General features: G+C 38.8%; 1 protein-coding gene across 1 annotated transcript; it reads left to right on the top strand.

Moving 5' to 3' along the window:
• Nucleotides 1-398: 398 nt before the first annotated feature.
• add3b (adducin 3 (gamma) b) lies at nt 399-19726 on the top strand. The gene is made up of 15 exons (XM_079249134.1): nt 399-506; nt 1224-1454; nt 2581-2725; nt 3319-3470; nt 3986-4066; nt 7727-7876; nt 8195-8338; nt 10918-11016; nt 11487-11660; nt 13558-13818; nt 13998-14114; nt 14827-14916; nt 17056-17179; nt 17838-17933; nt 18088-19726. The coding sequence occupies exons 2-15, from the start codon at nt 1254-1256 to the stop codon at nt 18336-18338; spliced, it is 2085 nt and encodes a 694-aa protein (XP_079105260.1). The 5' UTR covers nt 399-506; nt 1224-1253; the 3' UTR covers nt 18339-19726.
• Nucleotides 19727-22681: the final 2955 nt, after the last annotated feature.

A 22681-nucleotide genomic window follows, 5' to 3' on the forward strand; every position in this document is an offset into this window, starting at 1 on the left:
TCCCCTCTGCTAAATAAAAAAAAAAAAAAAAGGCAACCTGCGAGCTGGAATATTTCTTCCAGTGGAGTTGCAGCAGAGTATTCCGGGGCCACCGCTCTTTTGTCCCGCTAAATACACGAGGCCCAGTGGGTGGATAAGTGAGTCACATGGTCACTTTTCCTTTTTCCCACACAAACACACCCACATCCTCCTCCATGCAGCCTCTCTTCACTCTTCTACTCACTACTTCCCCGCAGCAGGCAGTCTGCTCCGTCTGGATACTGTAGCTGCACAACTTGCGCTTTGGGAGCTTCTTTTGTTTTGTTTTGGGGTTTTTTTTTTTTATTTTCTTTTTTCCTTTTCCCCTACTTTTCACAATGTATTCAAATCTGGAATAACACCCGAGTGCTTCCCATTTATCCACGTTTCTGTCGGAGGGATTCGACATCTCGCCGTCCAGAGGCAGTTTGGACTACTTTGTTTCAAGCAATTTCCAATCTTCATCAACAGTTTTACACGAGATTTCGGTTTGTACATCTTTAAATGCATTCCTCTTAGTTGTAAGTGATCTGAAGTTGTTGCACTGTTACTTTGCTTTACTGTGGTAGTTAAATCAGTTGATATTCAGGCCTAATGTCCCCCATGTCCCCTGCTCCCCCACATCCAGATGCAACTCTGCATTTAATACAAATGTGCTAACTGCTTCGGCTCATTTACATGAGGCCTACTTTGTTTAATGTTTGGCCATGCTTTACAACGTTTTCCCCAGTGGAAGATTACACTCTATGATTTCCCCACTATGTGAGTTGAACTTTGTTCCTGAGGCCCACCGATGAAAACAAAATACATGCTTGTGAGAGGATCTGTCGTTTGAGATTAAACCTGTTCACATACACTACCAGTCAAAAGTTTCAACACACTTTCCCATTGGATTTAATTTTTTAAAAAGTGTGTCCAAACTTTTGACTGGCAGTGTAGATCCAGTTTTATTACACTGCACTTATTTCAAGGATAAATCCTTATGCATTATGTTCGAAGCAGCTGTGAGTAAAACATCACTTCAGAACACAAAAAAGCAGCACGGATTGTACAACAATGCAAATCTCTCATTTTTATTTTCATCTCTGTAATTACATGACTCACCATTGCACCCAAACAGTATCTTTTCAGCTGAAACAATATCGGTTGCCTTGACAGCCTGAATTGTGAAGCCTTAGCTGTGATGCTTTTCTCCTCTCCTCCAGACGCAGAGTAGGAGGCCTTGCAGTCAGGACATGAGTTTGGTGGACGTGAGGCAGACAGCAGGGTCTCTCACCCTATCCCTGTCCAGCAGCGACTCCAAGGAGCGCTACTTTGACCGAGTGGATGGGAACGACCCGGAGTACCACCGTAGCCGAACCCTGTCGCCGGACCTGAGGCAAGACTTCAACATGATGGAGCAGAAGAAGAGGGTCACACAGATCCTGCAGAGTCCAGTATGTAGCCCGCAGCTCTGTGCAAGTGGCCTCCTACGCAGGAGCTTTCTGTGTATGAGTAACAAGCCAAAGGAGCACTAAAATGCATTGTTATGTTTAGTCTTTTTTTTTCTTGTTTATATAACGTTTTTTTGTTTGTTTTGCACACTTCCCTTAGATATGGGTTTGCTGGGATTTTTGCCTGTGAGATGTTGCCAGTATTGCTGCTATTCAGTCTCACCAGTGTTATTTAGGAGTTTCATGTTAATCAGTAGAGCGAGCAGCAATGAAATGTGATACAGTTACACTCAAACTTACCTCTCTGTGTGCACTTGAGTATAGAGATACTGATTTTATCTGTTGCTGTGTATATCACAGACTGAAACCGTTAACTTTCAGAGGTAGTGTGAATATTTGCTTTTTTTTTGTACTTTTAAATTAAATTGAATGTCTTTTGGCTTTGAATTGACGGTGGGACAAAACAAATAGATAAAGGAATTCCTCTTTTGTGTCAATGTGCGACCTACACTAATATAGTCCAGTAAAAGAAAAAAATAAGGCAGTCGAAACAGATCCAGAGAGCATGCAACTGATGATGCTCTGTCACTGTGCTGCATTATGCAGAGATTTAGTCTAAATTTACGAGCCTATGACAGATGGGCAAAACAAAAGAAGCAGTCTGGTTAGATAAAGTACAAGGATGTGTAATACATACATGCCAATGAAGTGCATGGAAATAAGACGAGCCCACACTCGAATGATTGCATAACAGACCCAACAAGTGGAACTCATCTCATCACCATGGGAACCACAGACGGATGTAGCAGAATGCCAGAGCTTAGCGGCAGCGCACAGGGAAATCGTGGCGTTTCACGATTCACAGCATCCTCTTGATGCAAAAAATTGATGGTCAGGTTTAATGGCAAACCCCCCACGCCCACCCCTTCCTGCTCTTAATAAAGACTCTTTTCACAGACGTACAAAGAGCTTTTCATGTAGCCTTTAAAGATTTGTGTACAGTTGTAATAAGGAGCATCTGAAGTCATGCTGAGCTCCCTGACGCATGTGTATTGGTTGCTAGGACAACAGAGTTTTATGGTTGTGTTTTTTTGGGGGGGGGGGGTTATTTTTGTCCTCTTTTCTCTAGGTGTTCAAAGATGAGCTGGAAGGCCTGATTCAAGACCAGATGACAAAGGGCAACAACCCCTCAGGTCTGCTGGCGCTGAGACAGATCGCTGACCTGGTCATGGCCAGCACAGTGGGAGGGGCTGGCCCCTTGACTTCTCCCATCAGTAAGTGTAGAGTGTGCACAAGTGCATCTATCCATCTCTATTTAGACCTGATTGTCATTCTGTGTTTACCCTGTTGTCGGTGTGCATTATGGAGGCTGATGATCCTCATTGTTACAGACTGATTTCTCAGACTCTTGTGACACTCGACGACCCTGAAACTGCAGGAAAAGCACAAAGTTGTTGACAGCATTCTTTATTGTCAGTGTTCAGCCCTCATGACCAGTCTTAGTCATGAGTTGCAGCAGTTTGCAATGGTGATTGCGTTAGTCGGATCTGTTTAACTTGTGTTCTGGGGAAAACACACAGAGAAACGATGGCTGTAAAGTTGTTGAGGCGAACTATTCTTCTTAAAAGCCAAAGTGGCTGTAAAAAATCTGGATCAGTATCATTAAATGCCCTTATATAGTGTTCCAGTCCAAAAATACCCTCTGGGCTCATGTGGGGAATGCAAAGAAAATAATTTTACCCATCAGCTGTGGAGGCTCAAGTCCCCTTGATGTTTATCTCTAAAAGCTGTGGAAACAAACCATAAACATCCATGTCAATGTCTTGAACGGTGAAAATCGTACTGATGATGTTGTGTCTCGTGGTAGGCTTCGGGATGGTGACTCCAGTCAATGACTTGTATGGCATCGAGTCTCCCTCTTTTGCCAAAGGGGAGAAACACAGTCGTTGCAGGCTAGCTAGCCTCTACAGGCTCGTTGACCTCTTCAGCTGGGCTCGTTTTACAAGTTCCTACATTACTGTGAGTACAGCTTCATTGCCACACTCCACTGCACACCTGCTTGTTTACGCAGCACAACCGTTCTGTTTCTTTATGCGAGCCTCGCGCTCTCCTGAATGACATATAGAGCAATGCCTCTTTATTTTCAGACCCCATAAATTATTTATGTTATTGAAGTGTAAAGTTTGTGAATGAGAAAAGCATCCTCAAGACAGGAATTTACTGTGAAATATTTCATGAGCACCTGAGATGCCAAGATGTGAAGCTCAGATGTTTTTTTTTACAAAGACAAAGCTTTATAAATCAGTTTAATCAAACTTTATATTATTTATGGGTTTTCCATATTAAGATAATCTTTCTTTGAGTCTCTCTGTTCTGAGTTGCTGCTGACCAAAAGCTTTATGATTAACTCTTAGAAGATGACTAGCATTTTGACTTTGGCAATGATTGTTTATGATGTTTTTAGATTTACTCATGCAATTTATATAATTGTTGCCCCGATACGTGAGTTTACTGATGTGCACTGTGTGTCTCAGGTGCGTGTCAGTAAAGAGCAGGACCACGTTCTTATCAGTCCACGAGGTCTGTCCTTCGCTGAAGTGACGGCAGCAAATTTGGTAAGAACAATGGCTGCATGTGCTGTAATTTTCCAATTCCAGACAGTATTACATTGTTATGGTGTTTCACTCCATGTGCTCTTTAAATCAGTTGCAGTGTTTTGGCTTTTAAAGGGCATTTAATGTCATTGTAAATCCACTGAATGCATTTATGTGAAACTTTAAGTGGAAATAAAGTTGCGTGAGAGCTATAAAAAAAATGTTTTATGCATTGACTGCATTATGCAAAACATTTTTTCAATCAGTAGAAGTATAAGCCACAGTTCTCATAAATGTGAGATTTTATTGACTGTTTAGACCAACAGAAGAACAAAAACCTATACGGACTGGTTTCTTGTATACAAACATTACTGGATGTTCATTCAACCAGGAGGCAAAACAAGTTAGGACTGTAGTCAGCCTCCTTTCATAAGTTCACATTTTAATCTTTTTTTAAATTGGTTATCACATAACAAAAAGCATTAAATGTTCATAAATTGCTCAGAGTTGTATTATAGATGTACATGTAAACAGTTTTTTTTCCATTACCAGTATTATTGTGATCTCAGTTTCTCAGCAAATCCATTTAAAGAGTTTTTTTTTCTTCTGCCACCATACAAAATGGATTTATTGAAAAAAGCGCTGCAGCTTTAACAGTGTACTGATTTCCACTCACTTTCCCAGACTGAGCTTGTTGTCACCGAGTAATTACACAACCTGAAAAACAAGGAAATGTTCATATTATTTAACAAAAGTCCTAAATAATCAAAGTCCAGGGGAATTACGCTACCAGTCAAAAGTTTGGACACACTTTTCCATTACATCCAATGGGAAACTTTGTCCAAAATTTTGACTGGTAGTGTGTATTTATGTTTTCCATGTAGTTTTAAGAGGTGAAGGTTTTGCATTTTGAGTCACAGAGTGAACATTGTAGAGTCTTTGCTGGCTTTGGGAGTTGCAGGATCTCAGTCTGCCCCTCTGCAGGGTGAAAAACATAATCTCCTTTTGGGCTTCACAACTATCTGCAATCCTCTGAGGGTTTGGAACAATTTCCATCTTTCTTCTGAAATGATTATTAAAGTTCCCCTGAGTTTAGGAGACACACCAGGTACATGGAGTTTATGGTTTCTGTGCAACCCCATCACAGAAGTGTGTGCAAGTCTGAACTGATTGTTTCCAAACAAGACAGCATAAAAAGTCTGCTCTTAGCTGCTTGCATTAACTCCCATTTACAGCAGTTAACCAATGAGCTTATATGCCTATAAAAAAGGGAAAAAGCTTTGAAATTCAGCCGTTCAATTGGACAGCACAATTATTTATTGGCTTTGGAAACACCACACACTCATTGATCTGAAATACTTGTATTAGTTATTCAAAGTTTTACCCATGAGTCAAAATGTTGGCGAACTTTTGTTCTACTAGATGCATGATCGCTCCAGTAGGGTATGTATGTAAATGTTTTCATCAAAGGGTGTGCGCTTCCTACACCTATATACTCAGCAAATTTGAGTGACTGCGTGGGCTTGTCCTCGAGCTACACACACACCTCATTTCGTAGATGCTGTCCTACTGGGACTCAATTCTCCATGTGGAAACCATAACAGGGGCAGTTGCGTTTCTACAGGGGGTCAAAGCTGCTTGTGTCAGCGGATGTGCCTGGTACTACTGGTGTTTGAAGGCTCCCTTGCCAAAATCTTGTTTTGAACTGAGCTAAACGGGACATACATGGCTGGAGGCATGTTGCCGTAAAGAGAAGGGGTGCACTGGATTCACACACAAAAAGCATCCTCAGAAGACAGGCTGAAGTACAGTGGTGTTCTTTGGATTATGTAGGCAAAATGATCAATTATTTTTACTAATTGTGCTGCACTATAAGTTGTGGAGTACCAGGGGCATTGTTGCTCAAACAAGTTGGGTGCTATACAAGTTATACCTATTATTATATTTATATTATTATATGTGTGCTAATATAAATAGGATCAACATTTACATCTACACTAAATATCAGCAATAAAACTCACCACTTAAGGAAGATTAAAATTAAATGGTGCTTGCATGATTGAAGCCAAGATATCCTGTTAAACCAGGTCTCACAGCCAACAAAAATAATAAAGAAAATAAAGGGTCTGAACAGCCCAGGTAGGCTTTTATCACCTCTGATTTTAGGCCTTCATCACTGACCAGTTGCTTAGACCTCAGTTTTTTACTTTTACTGTAAATAGCCTTTAATCTGCATTTAATCTGACTGTTTGTTTTTGTTTTTCCCACCTCTATATCATCTTATTTACATCAGCATTTAAACACCATTATCTTTCCAACTTTTACCTACGTAAGAAGTCAAACCACTTCAGAGGCACTGCCTGAACTAAGTTATTTTGGCGCCGTTATCTTGAGATTACATAGCTTGTTGCCATGTTATTTCTTTATTAATAAAAATTTTTACTATTGTTTCCTTGCACTAAGTTTCCACTGTACTTTGTTAGCATGAACTAATCAACTTTATTTCCATGAGATCATCAAAATGATATTTGAAATAAGTGGTATGTGTGTTAGTGTTGTCGCCGTTTGGAAGAATCTGTCACAGTTAAGGCACGTTACGCTATGACTTTCTGCAGTCAAAAAAAGAAAAACTTGTCACTATAGTTTTTAGTAATGATTAACTTTAATCTTAGCAAAGCAAAACTGTAGTTTGATGTGAGATAGTTAACTTGTAATGACACTAAAGGAATTATTACAAGGATAGCTACAATCTGCTGCTGTAAAGTGCCAGTGACTAAACAATAAAAAAAGGAATTAACTGGAAGAAAATCAAACATGAATCTTCTGCTGAAATCATGAAACATGAACCTTTTAAACATTTTTGTGTTCTTACTGATTGTAAGCCGAGCCTGTGGACGTTTGAGCCCTGCTAAGTTGCTCCCTGGTTTCTGCACTGTCTCTTTATGCCTTTCTCAGTAAAAAAAAGATAATTCATCAATTTGTTGATTGATTAAACTGATAAATGTCTTAGCAGTGTTTATAGAAAATGCTGTGACTTCAGTGAAGTTTTAATGCTTACTGTGCAGTCGTAAAGTCCCTATCACCACTGTTCTCCCCTGAAGTCGCCGGTGGAAACATTTACTGCTTGTGTAGTGAATAGAATTTTAAATATGTTGTGTCATCAAGTACTTTGACAATATTTGTGAAAGACTGAGGATAATTTCCCCCTCCATTTGAGCTGAGAACATAAGCAAACATATTCAAATTGTGGCATCATATTGACATTTCTATGTTTACTGTGTTTGCATTGTTACTGTTGTAAAATGAGAATTGCAATTTGTTAATCACAGCCGTTTTCCCTTTTAAAAACTGCTTAGAAAAAGGCTGGCTGGGCTTACATCAGTTTTTAGTTGTTCAGCCAGCATCTGGTATCTATGCAAAGCTTTGAAGCCTTAGGGTCAGTGTTTCAATGTGTGGGTCCTTGCGGTTTTGTTTATGTGTGTGTGTTTGCGTGTGGCATTTAAAACATTGCACATGCACATATATGGATTACAGTATCAAACTGTGTTAAAAAGCAAGAGAAAAATAGCATTGTCTACAAGATGCTGGTACATATGGATTGCATAAAAATAAACTAATACAAAAAGTTCCATGCCATTGCCATGACAACTCTAACAATACTATGTTTTCTTCCATATGCAGGTGAAAGTAAATATAATTGGTGACGTTGTAGACCAGGGTACCACTGAACTGGGCATTGACCATTTTGGATTTGCTCCTCATTCTGCCATTTACTCGATGCGCCCTGATGTAAGATGCATCATCCATATACACACCCCAGCTACAGCTGCTGTAAGTACACTTCAGGCAAACGTGAAATGAGCCTAGTATTAATGACAGGATAAAAGCTGCTGCTCAGTGCTGATGCTGCACTGAGGATGATGATCAACATCAGTGCAACTTCATGCATGCCTCATTATTTTGGATGCAGACACCCCATAATGAATTTTTACCATCTCCTTTGAACCATGGCTGTAAACTATGCAACACACGAATGAGAGCCGCTGTACAACTGTGTTTTTATTTGTGCCCGTAAGCAAAAAAAAAAAAGTGGTTCTGGTGAGAAGCTGATGTGTCACAGTCTTGGTTGTTTTTATTCCACACTAACAGGTGTCCTCCATGAAATGTGGAATCCTGCCCATTTCCCAGGAGGCTTTGCTACTGGGAGACGTGAGCTGCTTTGGTTACCATGGCAGCCTGGATAATAAAGAGGAGAAGGTGGAGTTTCAAAAAGCTTTGGGCCCAATTGCCAAGGTACTGTCAAACTGAGGCATTTCATTAGCAAATGGTTCACTTTTACATGGGACAGGGCAGGTTAATTACATTATACAGGCTTCTAAGAGGTTATTTGTACCTACGCATTGGAAATGTTGTATTTTTAATGTCAGATGACAAGATGCATTGGCAGTCTATGATATCCAAGTGTGTATCTAAGTTTGCAATTACTAAAATGATACAGTTAGTGACATATTTAGTGTTGTTGTCAAGCTGCTTTGACAGTCCAAAGGTTTTTGTAGATTTAAATGCAAATATGTATGTGTGTAGTTTTTGGACTGCTGAATTATTTAAGGAAAGATAAGTCTTATCGTTGCTTTGTGGTTGCCAGGCAACCAGCAGAGCGTCCAGCACGTTACTGCCCCAGTCAGCAAAATATTCTCACATAATTTCCTGTAAAACTACAAACTAACTCAGTTTTATGCTTAGTTTTGTGCATCAGTAAACTAGATTAACAAGATACTTAGTGACTTTTATAAATGTGCAGATGGGCATATGTTATTACTGTTGGATGGAACCAGGCCAGATGTTTTCTCTTGTCACCAGTTTTATTCTAAGCTAAGCCAGAAGGCTGTTGGCTGTTACAGACAGATATTAGTGATGAATTGATCCTCTTAGCTAAGGGTTTGTTAGTGGTTGCATGCACCTGGCTGTATGCACTGATCTGCATTTATGTTGGGGTTTCAAATGTTGATTTATTTTACCTCAATCAAAAGGAAAAAAGATGGTGTCCGAAGAAGAAGTCAGGAGAAAAGATAAGATAAACAGTAGGGTTGAAAATTTCAGAAACTTTAATTTTCTTCAGCACTTAGTTCTCCTCCATCATAAAGCATATTTTTTTTGCATTTTGAGATTTGTGAAGCTTTTAACTTAAACCTGAGATAACTCTAAAAATATTAGGACAGCCAAAAGTGGCAGCAAAATTATATAACAAGTAGGTGAGTGTTCAAGGCGTGCCCACACAATGTCTACAACTTCAAACCATAACTACGCTTCGCCACAATAAGGAATGGTACGTTTTCCTAAGAAAAATTGGTGGGCGGAATATTAAAAACACTTCCTAAATGTTGTGTCATGGGTTTATTATCATGAACTATTCCTGCTGATTTCCATCACTTCAGTTTTTGGCTCACATTTTGGCCCAGTTTGACTCTTTGGTTTACCATGATCTTCCCCGCAGATGTTGTCCAACTCATGATCACACAGCTGGTTAAGGAAATGATTTACTTGTTTACTGTGTGTAAATCCTCTCACAAAATCAAGGCCCAACTTATACATTTCTTCTTCTTGGTTTTTTTTGTTTTTTGTTTTTTTTTTGTAAAAGTTCTGTCCATTCCCTGCACATCTGCCATGTTATTTTATGATTACCATATATGTAGTATATTGAGTGAGCATTGTATTAATTGTCAAAATTATTACAAATTACTTCATTACAATTTTTTTAAAGTTAAATTTGCCGGTAGTGGAAATCTGGAAGGGGCAGTTTTTCTGGATAATAATGACGGCTTAAATGTCGGAGAAAGTTGTGACAAAGTTTAGAATTTAAAGCAACAGAAAACTGTAGAGTTTACAGACTTTATTGTGAGACTCTCTCTTCTGTAAGTCCAGCCTTTTGTGTGTGTGTGTGTGTGTGTGTGTGTGTGTAAGTGTAGGTGTGTATAAGTGAACTACCTACACTGCACGTAGCACCATTGCAATAGTTTTTTTCTGTTTAACCCTTTAAGGTCCTGGTCTACCATTTGGTAGAGGCATATTTGCAGAGACTTTGATTAATTTTTATTTTAAATTGTTTAAATAAACCTGCCTGAGGAATCTCTACCTTTTGGTTTGGGTATGTAAAACCCAAACTAAGTGTTTGTTATGACACTTCTGTTTTAAATTTCAACCACTTCACTGTTGTTACATTATTATTATCTTCTCTTTAACATTTCAACCATTTGCTAAAAAAAAAAAAAAAAAAATTCTGTTTATTCTTGTCCAAAACAAACAAAAAAAAACACAGAGAAACCTTTTGTCTGGCATTTTTGTTAGTGTGAAGGTCAAATGGTTAAACCGGTTTTTACCCCGCTGAACCTGTGATTGTGCTTCAGCATTTACCGTACATGCCCACCAGCAGAAACGGGCCTGTCTCTCTAAAGCGTAAAACCAGAGCAAAGAGAATGTGTAGGAGTCCTGTTTCCTGTAATGCCATTCAAATTACTGTATGATGAAAGGTTACTATGGAATTTTGCCCAGTCCCTCCCCCCAAATCAGTGCCAACCCCATTTATTTTTTCTGAAAAAGAGATCAAATAACAATATTGTCTCTCATAAAAGATGATCAGACTGCAACTTTTTTTCTGTTTCTAAATTAACTGATCAAAATAAGCCCAACAAGTTGTACATGTTGTTCTCTGGTGCAGCCTACTTTTGCTTTAAGATGCCAAGTGAGATGATGAAGTAACATTTGCTAAAACACATAACGTGTCTGCAAATGCTGATGAGTTTTAACTCTGATGGATTTATATAGTATATAAAATTAGTCAAATGAGCCATCCAGTGTTGTGTGTGTTTTTCCAGGTGATGATCCTGAGAAACCACGGCCTGCTTGCTTTAGGAGAAACAGTCGAAGAAGCGTTTCACTATGTGTACCACTCACAGCAAGCCTGTGAAATCCAGGTACAAAACAGCATGCTTGATTCCGTATTTATTCTTGTTCTCTCTGATCTATGGTAATGAAATGTGAATTTACCATTTGAGTCAAAGTAATTTATGTGTGACCTTTACACCGCTGATGTTTTTGGAAGTTAGCTTTATACCCATGAATCAGTGATGTGTTCCGTCTTCACATTCAGAAATGTTTTTCATTTGCAGATGAGTCAGAATCTTTAGGCAAAGTGATGCTTGAAATGAAAACATGCAGAATGTTTGAGTAAACCATACGAAAATATAATTAATGGGGAGTTTTAAAAGATTTTTTTATTTGCAATTGATTTGGTATGAAATTCCATTACATATTGTGTTTACTGAACTAGCAATGAATAAAGCATCTGCAATATACTGTAAACATGTGGAAATCTATTATATGTGCAGTACAATAATTGAGGTTGTGCAAACATAAATTGGTAATTCTTAAATCATTTGTATAGGTGAATGCTTTGAGGTGTTCAGGCACCCTGGACAGCCTCGTTCTCCTGGACAGGGAGAAGTTCAAACCCCTGACACAGGGAGTGGCTGCTGCCGGGGTGGTGATGGACAATGAGGTCAAGTGGAAAGTGGGCGAGGCTGAGTTTGAGTCCTTCATGAGGATGCTGGACAACCTGGTGAGTGAACCCTGACCTGTGCCTTTTACCCATTACGCCTTGAGTTCCTGTCTCAGGGACTTCCTCGGGAAGCGCCTGATTAAAGAAAACAATGCAAATAGATGTGTGTTTGTTCATCTCTGCGCAATAGAATTATATTGTTTTATTATTCCTGCCTCTGTATATACTGTCCCTCACTACAATAAGGATACCTGTGATTGCTCTTAGATTCTGTTGAGTGCAGCGACTCTGTTCGTCTTACTCCAACAGTGAGATTTCTAAGCAGCAACTCTGTTATTCTAACGACGCTGATAACAACCTGGCGCAGGCATGTTCTACGGACAGAGAAAATGTCAGACTGTCTGCTTGAGTGCTTTCTGCTAACAACTGTGGCTGTGGCAGGCTGCATCTGCATTAACCGTGTTCTCATAGCCACCCCCTCAATCATAGCTTCCAGATGGTGAGGCGTGCTGTGGGCAGTAACAACCACACAGACCTCACAGTCACTTTGCAGAAAGACTTTAGTACACTCAGTTCGGATTCTGCATTCTCTCATTTTGAGATACTTCATTATGCCACAGCTATTTCAGTCTGTCTGACTGGAAGTCAAACCTGCCATAAGGTTGTTCTAATGGGTTATTTTATTCATCTTAGAAAGAAAAATTACTTTTGCAGCCAAAAGAACCAGTTATAGTTGTTGTCATTTAATTATTAATTATAAAACAATCATAGTATAGTTATTGCTATGGGGAAGAATGACTCCTCTGCACTCTCTTTGTTGCAGTGTAGCCGAAGAAGCCTCTACCACTTGAACACATTTTGTTGTTTGATCAGTATGTTGTGAAGAGGGTTTGCAGTGTCGGCCATTATGTTGCACAGTTTTTTTTGCTCTGTTTCTCACAGCAGATATTTAAAGGATATGAAACATTCTGCAAACACTGAAAGATGTAAGCTTCCTCGAGAATTTGAGTCTGTTCCATCCCTTCTCTGTTAGGCAGCCTCAGTGTTGCCTTTCCAGTCTTGTCTTACATCCAGATTTACTCCAATATATCTGTACTCCACCTTTTCCTCCCCTTCTTCCAGGATGGGAATAGATGACGTGGTGTGTGTGGGAGGGGGGGGTGTTGTGACATGTACAGTCCTAGCTGCAGTAGAGTTAACACTAAATGAGACAAAACACAGTTTAAGGTATTGCTTCTGTCATTTTAAAAGCCAAATTGGTGAGTTGGAGTATTACTTCTCTAAATTTGGTAAAGAAACACATTTGGTTTGTTATTGAACCTCAGGTATTTTAATTTAATTTAATTAATAAGGAAATCGTTGACACTTTTAATACAATCAGCAGCTGACAAAAAGTAACATTTTAGGTGTTTTTGTACTTTGCCGTCGCTGTATAAACATTTATTAATACTTCAGTCGCTGTATTACTTGTTTCCTACATTTTCAGTGTTTCAGTCACTTTTTATATTGTTTGGAAGCTGCTTTCGGCTCCAGTGAACGGTCCTGTGAAGTTGCAGAACTCAAGCTGCGGCAATCAAAGCCCAATGCAAGGCTTTGTTATCGTGGCAAACTTGTCATATTGCCTGTGCAAAAGTGCCGGTCTTTATTATCTTTTGACTGTGGTTTTGTACTGGCAGTTTCAGACTACACTTTGCACTTCAAGTTCTCCATCAGTTGTTTTCTCTCTCAGTCTCTCATGTATTGTTAACAAACCATGAAAAGTTTTGTTGTTGTTGTGAAACTCAGCACATCTCCAAAAACTGTGTATGCAGCTTTTTTTTTGTTTTGTTTTATGTTTTTTTTTGTCTATAGGATTTTCTAAACTGATCCGGGGTGAATTGTGAATTGTTTGCATATTGGAAATGATCTATTCAGTATGTACATTGCAATGACTCGTCCTATCTGTGTCACCTCTTAGGGTTACAGAACAGGCTACTCTTACCGGCACCCCATTGTCCGTGAGAAACCCCGCTCTAAAAATGATGTGGAAATTCCTGCCACGGTGTCAGCTGTGCCACCGGAGGACAGTGAACTGGGTCTGTGCAGTCCCTTCAAGTTTATGGTGCAGAAACAGCAAAGAGAAAGAACCCGGTGGCTCAACTCGCCCAATAGCTACTTGAAGGTCAATGTCCCTGAGCAGTCACCCAGCGGAGATGTCAGTCCCAGGACTAAAACAATGGTGCGTTGTCTTTCATGGTAAAGCTAAAACAGGAAATTTAATGGCCTATTACCTTCTCAGTATTAGAGGATTTACTATTCCTTTGTTTAAGCCTGCCCTCTTGTGGCAAGTTTCATAAACGCACGTTTAACTTAGTTTGTTGTTATTAATATGTCTTTGTTTGTCTTTTGTCCTATTAGTGGATGAAGTCCTCACAACCAGGCAACAGTGTTGGCACCCCCATAAAGATTGAGGACCCAAATCAGTTCGTCCCACTCAACACTAATCCAAATGAAGTTTTGAATAAGAGAAACCGGGTCAGTTGAAAACTCATCATGCTTAAAAATATTACTGAAAAAATAATCTGGAACCACTAAATATGTAACCCTGCTTTGAGAAGTAACTTTTTTCTTTCAGTCAGCAGTTAATAAATAAATGAGTCTAATGACAAAACATCTTAAAAGGGCTAATACTCGTTTCCATTGATGGAACACTTTTCCATAGAGGTCATAAATGCAAATTTCTCGGGTTAGAATATGCAGCCATTGCTCAGATAATCATAATTAGCTGCTGAAAATACAGTATTTTAACCTTTTAGTCAAGAGAAGTAAACAATTTGTGAATGTGATGTACAGTAAGATTGTGACGTAGAATATATTATATGTTTTACAATAAATAATATATAACATTGTATGCGCAATATTCTATCCAAAGATTATACAACACTGAATGTTCTCTGCAGCACCTGCAGTCTGTCAGTTCTATGTGACTCATACAGCACTGACACAAAAGCCATTATCTTAAAAGTCACCAGTGTATGAGGTGCATCTTGTCCACAGATTGATGAAGCCATCTGTTTTTTTTTGTATTTCATATTTGAATGGCACTTTTTAAAGCTTCTGAATGGATTAGTTGTATTGTCATTTGCTAAGTTTCTCCTTTATGTATGAAAAACTTTCTTCTAGCATTTGTAAATTGGAACTTCAAAATTACCAGGTGAAATTCTCCTTCTTAAATATCTTTGCTCAGATCAAAGAACAGCACAGAGGTGACCAGATGACTCCAGGACCAAAATCTCAGTTACTATCAGGCATTGTTGTGGACACAATCCCAGGACCAGTAAGTATCTGTATCCTATTTCCAAAGTTATAGGTAGAGCCACACTATTCACACATGGTTTTAAAACATTTCTTTCGCACGTGTTCTGAAACACATCGATTCGAAAAAGCCTCAGAGCAAATGACACAGCAGTGCATATCATTCTTTTATCAAATCCCCACTGCTTCATTCTCTCTGATAAGAGCTTTGCTTTGACTTTTATCTTTGCAGTTATGCTGACAGCTCTCTACTTTGCACTACCTTGATTTTTTTTTTGTTTGCAGCACCAGTAGAAATGTTGGAAGTGGGAGGATGTTTTTTTTGCAAGGGTTTTAATTCTCATAAGCTGATGAGTTTGTGGGTGACAGCTCATTGATCCTGATGATGCTCAGAGTAGTTAGCAGAATTTTTAGGTTTATTCCAGCAGACTGAGCAGCAAGAACACTTTACTCTCATTACCACTTAACAAAATGTACTGAACAAATGCAAATAGTAAAGACTAATTTCTGATCTGATCATTTATCTGTAGGTACATACAGATTTTGGAGCAGCATATCCTGTATTCAAGCAATGTATTTTTTGAGGAACCTCTGTTTTTTTCAGCCTGACAATGCCAGGTCACATTGTGCACGTGTTACAACAACGTGGCAGCATAGTGAAAAGAGTGCAGATGCCAGACTGGCCTGTCTGAAATCTACACCTCTCTCCCACTGAAAATCTGTGCCCCACCATGAAGCACAACACATGACAACGGCAACCCCAGACTAGGGCTGCATGATATTGCAAAAAAAACAAACAAAATGAAATTGCAATATTTTCTAACCTTGCGATAAATATGAAAAAATACAGGAATTTTCAACAGATGACTTGAATAGCACTTTCTGTTGAACTTCTGCCATCTTGCTGACATTAACCTGCATTAACCTAGCTACTCGGTAAATGTTTAGTTCTATAATTCACAAACGAGAATTGTGGTTTGTTTGTCAGGTTCTCTCAAAGCAGATGAGAAGCATGTTGAGTTCATTTGTCTCCTGTACATTGCAGGACCTGCAATGTAACTACTGCACACATGTTCATTGCGATGACGATGCTTAAGTGATATATTGTGTGGCTCTGTCCACAACTGAAGAAAAGAATGGGGGAAAATGCAACATACAAAGCCTTAATAATTGTTCCCAAACACTTAGAGTGTTGTTAAAAGGAAACAAGAAGAGGAAGGAAAGTTTATCAGTTTAAACATTAAATTTCTTGTTTTTATGGCAAATTCAGCTGATTAAAGGCTAAAAAGAAGTTTAAAATAATTGTATTCTGTTTTACACAGTATCCAAGCTTCATTGAAATTCGGGATGTAGCTAAAGACAACAAATATGTCCAAAAACTCTTTTAACTTGAGACGTTTGTGCCAGAATAGCAACAAAAGATTTAGATGCAAAGGAGAGAGCTTTTGACATGAATAAAAATCTTGACATTATGAGTTAAGAGCTGATCAGTAACAGAATTCTGACAACAATAAGACAAACTGTCAAAAAAAACAATCAGGTACTTAACCCAATTACACAAATGATTATAAGGTTTTTATTTGAAACAACAGGTTTTTTGTTTGTTTTAGTTATATTTATTTTCTCTTATATTCTCAAATTTTATTTCGCATAGAATTAAACATGTTTAATTCTATGAAAAAAATTGGCACCTTTTGCCATCTTCAGCATGATGTATAAACACAATTCAGTGAGAAATTAGATGCCAGATATTCATTGGAAAAACAAAAAATCAGGTTTGAATACTGATGTTCATGCATATATAGATAATTAAAGTTCTGTTGAAAAAGTATTAAACTAGACAGGACTATCAGATGTCTGAAGAATCTGCAGTCTTTTAATTATATAGTTTAACGTTGTCTCTGTACTATGCTCTGAAATTGAAGTTAGGGCAGTGAATAAAAATGGTTTCTGTATTAAAAATATAAGAGATTTAAACTGTTCTGTAGGCTAATTGCTCTTAGACTTAAGAAATGTACTTAGGATTGTGAAAAACACTGAATTTAATTAGGTATTTGCCAGAGAAACTATAAACATCTCCCTTTGTACCAGTTTTCCTTCTTTTATGTGAGCAGTTATAGAAGGTGACTACAGTAACGGTGCATCCTTTCCCCTCTGACAGGCTTTCATCATTGAAGATGAGGAGCAGACTCGCTCACTTCCCCCAAATCCCTTCAATGAACTCTCAGAGAAGGAGCTGGAAGAATACAAGATCATGGTAGAAAGAAAGCAGCAAGGCCAAGAAGGTACGCATCTTCATCCTTTATACATCAGGACGACTTTGTTTTCTCTTTGCTGTTTTTTTTTATTTATTTTTTTTATTGTATCCACATGACATCTGTGCCATTAGCTTGTATTTCTGGCAGTTTATTAGTCCAGCTTGAGTCTTTTCATCCTTTCTGGAGCCAATGTTGGAATGAAACAAGAACTTTCCTTCAAAAATGCCATAGGGGCAAAGCTGTCATTCCACGGTTTCTCTCCTTGCTCTGTGAAGTCGGCTCACAGGATGGTGAGAGATGAGCTGCAAAGACATCAGTCTTGTCAAACTCCTCACATCTTGGTTATGACTGCAGACAAGAATGAGTGTGTAGGAGAGAAACATCTCTGTGAGCGTGCATCACAGGAGTACCATTATTTTTCCCAATAATGTGTCAGTCCTGGAAGATGTCGGCTGAAAGAGATGAATGAACTTTGTTGAATCAGCCTATTGTTAAGTGAGTTTTTGTTTGTAAAGTGTTTGGCATACAAAAAGCATGGAGGATGTAGGGATGGCTTTGTTGCAGACTGAAATATCTCAACATCTATTAGATGGAGTGCCTTAAAAGTCAGTGCAGACATTCAAGATGCCGAGAGGGTGACAGCTTTGATGGATGACTGACCTTCATTACTTAAATCTTTTTACAGAGGATGATGATGCCACTGATGCTGATGAGATGACCACGTTTGATGGCTCTACTATCTCTCTCTCTCTCTCTCCTCTGATGACGCCAGCTAAGCAAGGTAGTTAGTGAGTCAACTGGTATTTTAATTTCTTTTAAAGGGCGAGATTTTTCACAAATTAAATAGATAGTTTCAGTCATTTTTACAGCTGTGTTATTGCACTTCTTGTCTTGTCCAATGCCCACATCGCTGACTTGGTTTCATATGTTGCCAGATGCCATACCCAACGGGAAAGACCATTTGACAGAGATAGAGGAGGATCTGAGCATCGAGGTATCCAAGCTGAGCGTGAGCACTTCGGAAACGGTGGAAATCTCCATAACAACGAAGGAAAAGACGGGGGAGGTTCAGACCCCGGAGAGCCAAACCAAGTGCCCAAAGAAAAAGAAAAACAAGTTCCGCACACCTTCGTTCTTGAAAAAGAGCAAGAAAAAGAAGGAGGAGAAAGAAAAAACAGAAGCTTGAGTGTGTTACTTTTTAAAGAAATTAGTTTTGTGTGAGGAAAAACATCTAAATGTCCCTCCTTGTTTTGGCTGGGATTTAGGAAGTGAAATATGAGAAATAGCTAAAAGTCTCAAAGGAAAGTGTTTTTATTCACAGCTGTTATTCCAAGTTCTTTAAAGCTCTGTAAGTAGGTTGTAAAACGGACTTTTTGTGATGGCACGGTAAAGGTTCAGAAGACTGAAAACGGATCAAAAGTCAATGCAACACTGTATTGCTTTGGTTAGTACTCATATTTTTTATGGGATTTAAATTTTGGTATTACAAGAAATAAGGATTAGTTGTTTATATGAAACTACACAAGATTGGACCTGTTACATTTTTCTGTTTTTCACTGTTTTTTTTTTTGTTTTTGTTTTTTTTTTTTTTGCACAAGTTATTGAATGTAAAACAGACAGTTAGGACAGTTTAACCATTTTAATATTTAGCAGTCATACCAATAATAGTGTATCTGTGGCTGAACTTATTCTAATTTTACCATGTTTAATCTTAGAAGAAGTACGACCTTGTAACCCTGTAAGAAGTAATCTTATACTTTCTTGTAATAATATGTGTTGGTTTATATTGCAAGTGTAACAATAGAGTGATTGATAGTTATGTAAATGATTTGCAAATCTTGACATATTTACATATTTTGTCTTAAACATACTGTGATTAATAATACACTAATAATTCATGTTGCTACACGTATGTGATGTTCCCATGGTTGCTGCTTTATTATCATCGTGACAAGGAGTTGGCTGGCTAACAGAAAGAGCTCAGCAAAGTGACAGTTGTTGCATATTGTCTATGAGTGACTAAGTTTCACGTTTTTAATCACCACTTCTTCGGATGTCGACAATGAAAGTGCCGGGGCTGAATAACAGTAAGTCGAACGTGTTGGTTGTTCTGACCAGTTTTGTCCGTATTGTCAGTGAAGGCGACATGCTTCGGAAAGATTTTTCTTTATAGCCACTGTTAGAATTTGACTAGAGATCAACTAGAGGATCATATATTTACATCCCAGTCAATAATGTGAAGGATTTGTTTGAACCCAAAGGGAGTGAACTTATTTTTGTAAATAGTTTAGTTTTGTGTGAAGTTATTTTATGCTAAACCAAATGTTAATGAAGCATAGAAATGTGACAGTACAATCTATTTACATTTTAACACTCTTTGTATAATACTGCTTTTTTTTACCCACTTTAATTAAGATCTATATTTAGTGAACAAGTGTTTACAAATTGTCTTTCTTATGTAATTTCTGTGCCTAATGCTTGCCTCTGGTTGTTTACATTGCTCTTTGTATTGTCTGAGTTTTTTCCATGGTGCTTTACATTACACCCACCTTGATTCAATGTCAATTCTTTATAACTGCCTTCCACCTCATGTAATAAACACAGAGGTAGCTTTTTGCATATTAGCCTTTTAATTTAATTGCTTCTCTATTATTAAACATGTTTTAAGGTTCATGGAATCTTTTATATTTATTATAAAGGTGATTCTTCTCTAATACTTAAGAAACTTGACCCATTACTTTGCTAGACTTTCTGACACTTTAATGGAATGGCATTAAGCCCTTTTTTTTTTCTTTTTTTTTTCTTTTAGAAAAATGGGTCAGTTTTCTGTCAAGCAGCAACACCCCTTATCACACGCACACACCAAAAAAACCCACCCCAAAAACAATGCACTCACTCTGTTCATTGATAATTGACCACGTGAAGCCGCATGAATCCTCAGCCAAGATATGAATGGCCGTTGTCATGGTAATACACCAAAGATGGGGCTACGGAGACAAAGGAGCAGATTTGGTGTCTCCAACAGGTGTTTATGTTGGGGGAGTGTCAAGACTGGTACCTACACCAACCCCCAAACCACACACACCTCTGATCTGAGATAACATGAAAGGAGGGGGAGGCTAAAATTTAGCTTTATTTATAACTTATTAGAATAAAATGTATATTTAAAAAAAAGAATAAACATTAAAAAGGAAAAAAAAAACTTCACTCTCCACTCATGGAAACAGTAAAACAACTTCTCAAATGTTTCGTCCCTGTTAACTCATAACCAGTGCCATGTCCAACAGCTGTTACAGGAACAGTCCCTGGCTATATATGGTTGACAAAGGTCAAAGGTCTCTGTCCTGACTGAGCTAAGGAGAGTAAAGAGCAGGTGACACATGTGCTATGACCTCAGGGCTAAGTGCAGCTATTGTCTTAGAACAACAGGAGACTGCTGCTGCACAGCATATTGTCTGAGGCCATTATCTGAATGGACCACCAGCTAGATCGCTAAATTGCTAGATTGCCTGACAGACAGACAGACAGACAGATAGATAGATAGATAGATAGATAGATAGATGGATAGATTATAGATAGATACCGTACACATTTTTAAGTGGCTATATGATGTAGCAGTTTACTTTTCCTTCTCAACACCACCTGAAATGTCTTTTACACCACCATGTAAGACCACAGCGGGGTGTTTGTCACATTCTTTAACAAACACACTTTAACACACTCCAGCACTGTGGGACTTCGCCTCCACTGTGATAGCCGAGCCACTGGTGTAATCCTAAGGCTTTTCAGATTACTCCAGCTGGGGTCACATTCTACACCAACCTACAGCGGGTCAGCTTTCCCCGCTCACTATCAGTGTGCAGCACGAGCAGTCAGTCAGTCTGGACACAAGCCTCACAGCACAGATGAGACTTTTCTTGGTGAAACGCTGTCAGTTTCCATCCCCCACTGAACTCTCTGTCCATGTCTGACTGACTGAGCATGCTGCTAGCAGTGCATGAGGTCTGGTTTCACATTAATATTGTTGTTGAATGTGGGTTAGGCAGCAAAAACATGTGTTGTCTTAAATGAAAATTGCAACTAAGAGGAGGGATTCTTGCCTGATGATAGCTGGGATAGGCTTTAGCTTATCCCATGAATGAATGAATGAGATGGATGTTGTGTTCAACATTTTTGCATCTCTGCCAATGAGGTGTGCATCCCTGTCTTAGCTGTCAATGTGTTAGGCCTTGCCAGGCGGCTCATATAAACTCCATGGGAGGGTGTTCTTTCTCACAGGCGTCCGTTACAGGCCTGGCCACATCTGCAGTGGGCCAGCCATCTGCACCCATTGTCTCAGAGGCACAACACGGCCCTGCACGCATGGCTTGCCTCGTAAAGGCAGTCCCTTTCCCCTCTGTTCTCTTCCAGCCCTCACAGTGTGGGGGAAAATGACTTCTTAATCTCTCAGAGGGAGCAACCCGAGGTGGACCATCAAGCTAGAAGCTGATTTCATTTCAAGGTCAGTTTTGCCAAAAAAAAACTGATAACTTTAATCAGTAGTACGTCACCTGCATGGAAGATTGGTTGTCCATTTTTATTACCCATGCCCTCAAGAACTGGCCTTGTCATGTTAATCACACTTTCTGTAATGTATTTCTTTCTTATCTGAGTGGTTTTAACTGGTTTTGATGTGACATTGCAGAATTCACAGTTAAGGAATCACAATAGGATTTTCTAATTCAAATTATGTCAAACCACCTGTAAAACCAGATTGGTCTTCCACCAAAGAGTACCATCTCTTTACAAAACTAAATGTGAGATGCATTGGTAGGAAAGCAATTTAACTTAAATTACCACATCAGACACCAGAGTGCAGCTCCTTGTTGCATATTCAACAGCTTTCAGATCTCACAGATATATTTCCAGTTAGTGCACAAAGATGAAAAAGCTCATGCGTCACTCTAAAACTGTTGAATGGGCAGCAATGCAGATGACAACAGAGGAGCATATGAATAATCTGCGCTTCCAGCATTTAAGTATTTCCACTTGGGGCCCTTTAACAACATAAAAGACGGAGGTGATTACATATTTATTACTGGGGCCAATCTGGCAGCTGATATCCAACCTTAACCAATGACTGCCACATACAAACACTAAGAGGTAACAGTCTGCACATTAGAGAGAATATGTTTGTCAGAATGATGTCAACTGAAATAAAGCAGCTTTGTTGTAAAATAGAGCAGCCATTATGCCATAATGTCACTGGACATAGGTATGTTATTTGTTACTCTCCTGCAGTATTGATAATGAGGATTTGTTATGGCACAGTTGACAATGAATGCAATGTGCATGCGTTAGTGGGAGGGATTATCCACCAAGTAGGGCAAGTGGCTGAGGCTAAGGACTGCAATTCCATCCAGCCTAGTTCATTTCAGTCATCCGCTCTGTGCACTCACAGGACAAGGCGAGCAATTTTCTGCGCTGCGTATTTGTCAAAAACCCTCCCCCCAAAAAGAAAAGCCTTAAGTATAACAAAGAAAAAAAAAA

Source organism: Telmatherina bonti (genome assembly GCF_933228915.1).
Source record: "Telmatherina bonti genome assembly, chromosome: 11".
NCBI lineage: Eukaryota > Metazoa > Chordata > Actinopteri > Atheriniformes > Telmatherinidae > Telmatherina > Telmatherina bonti.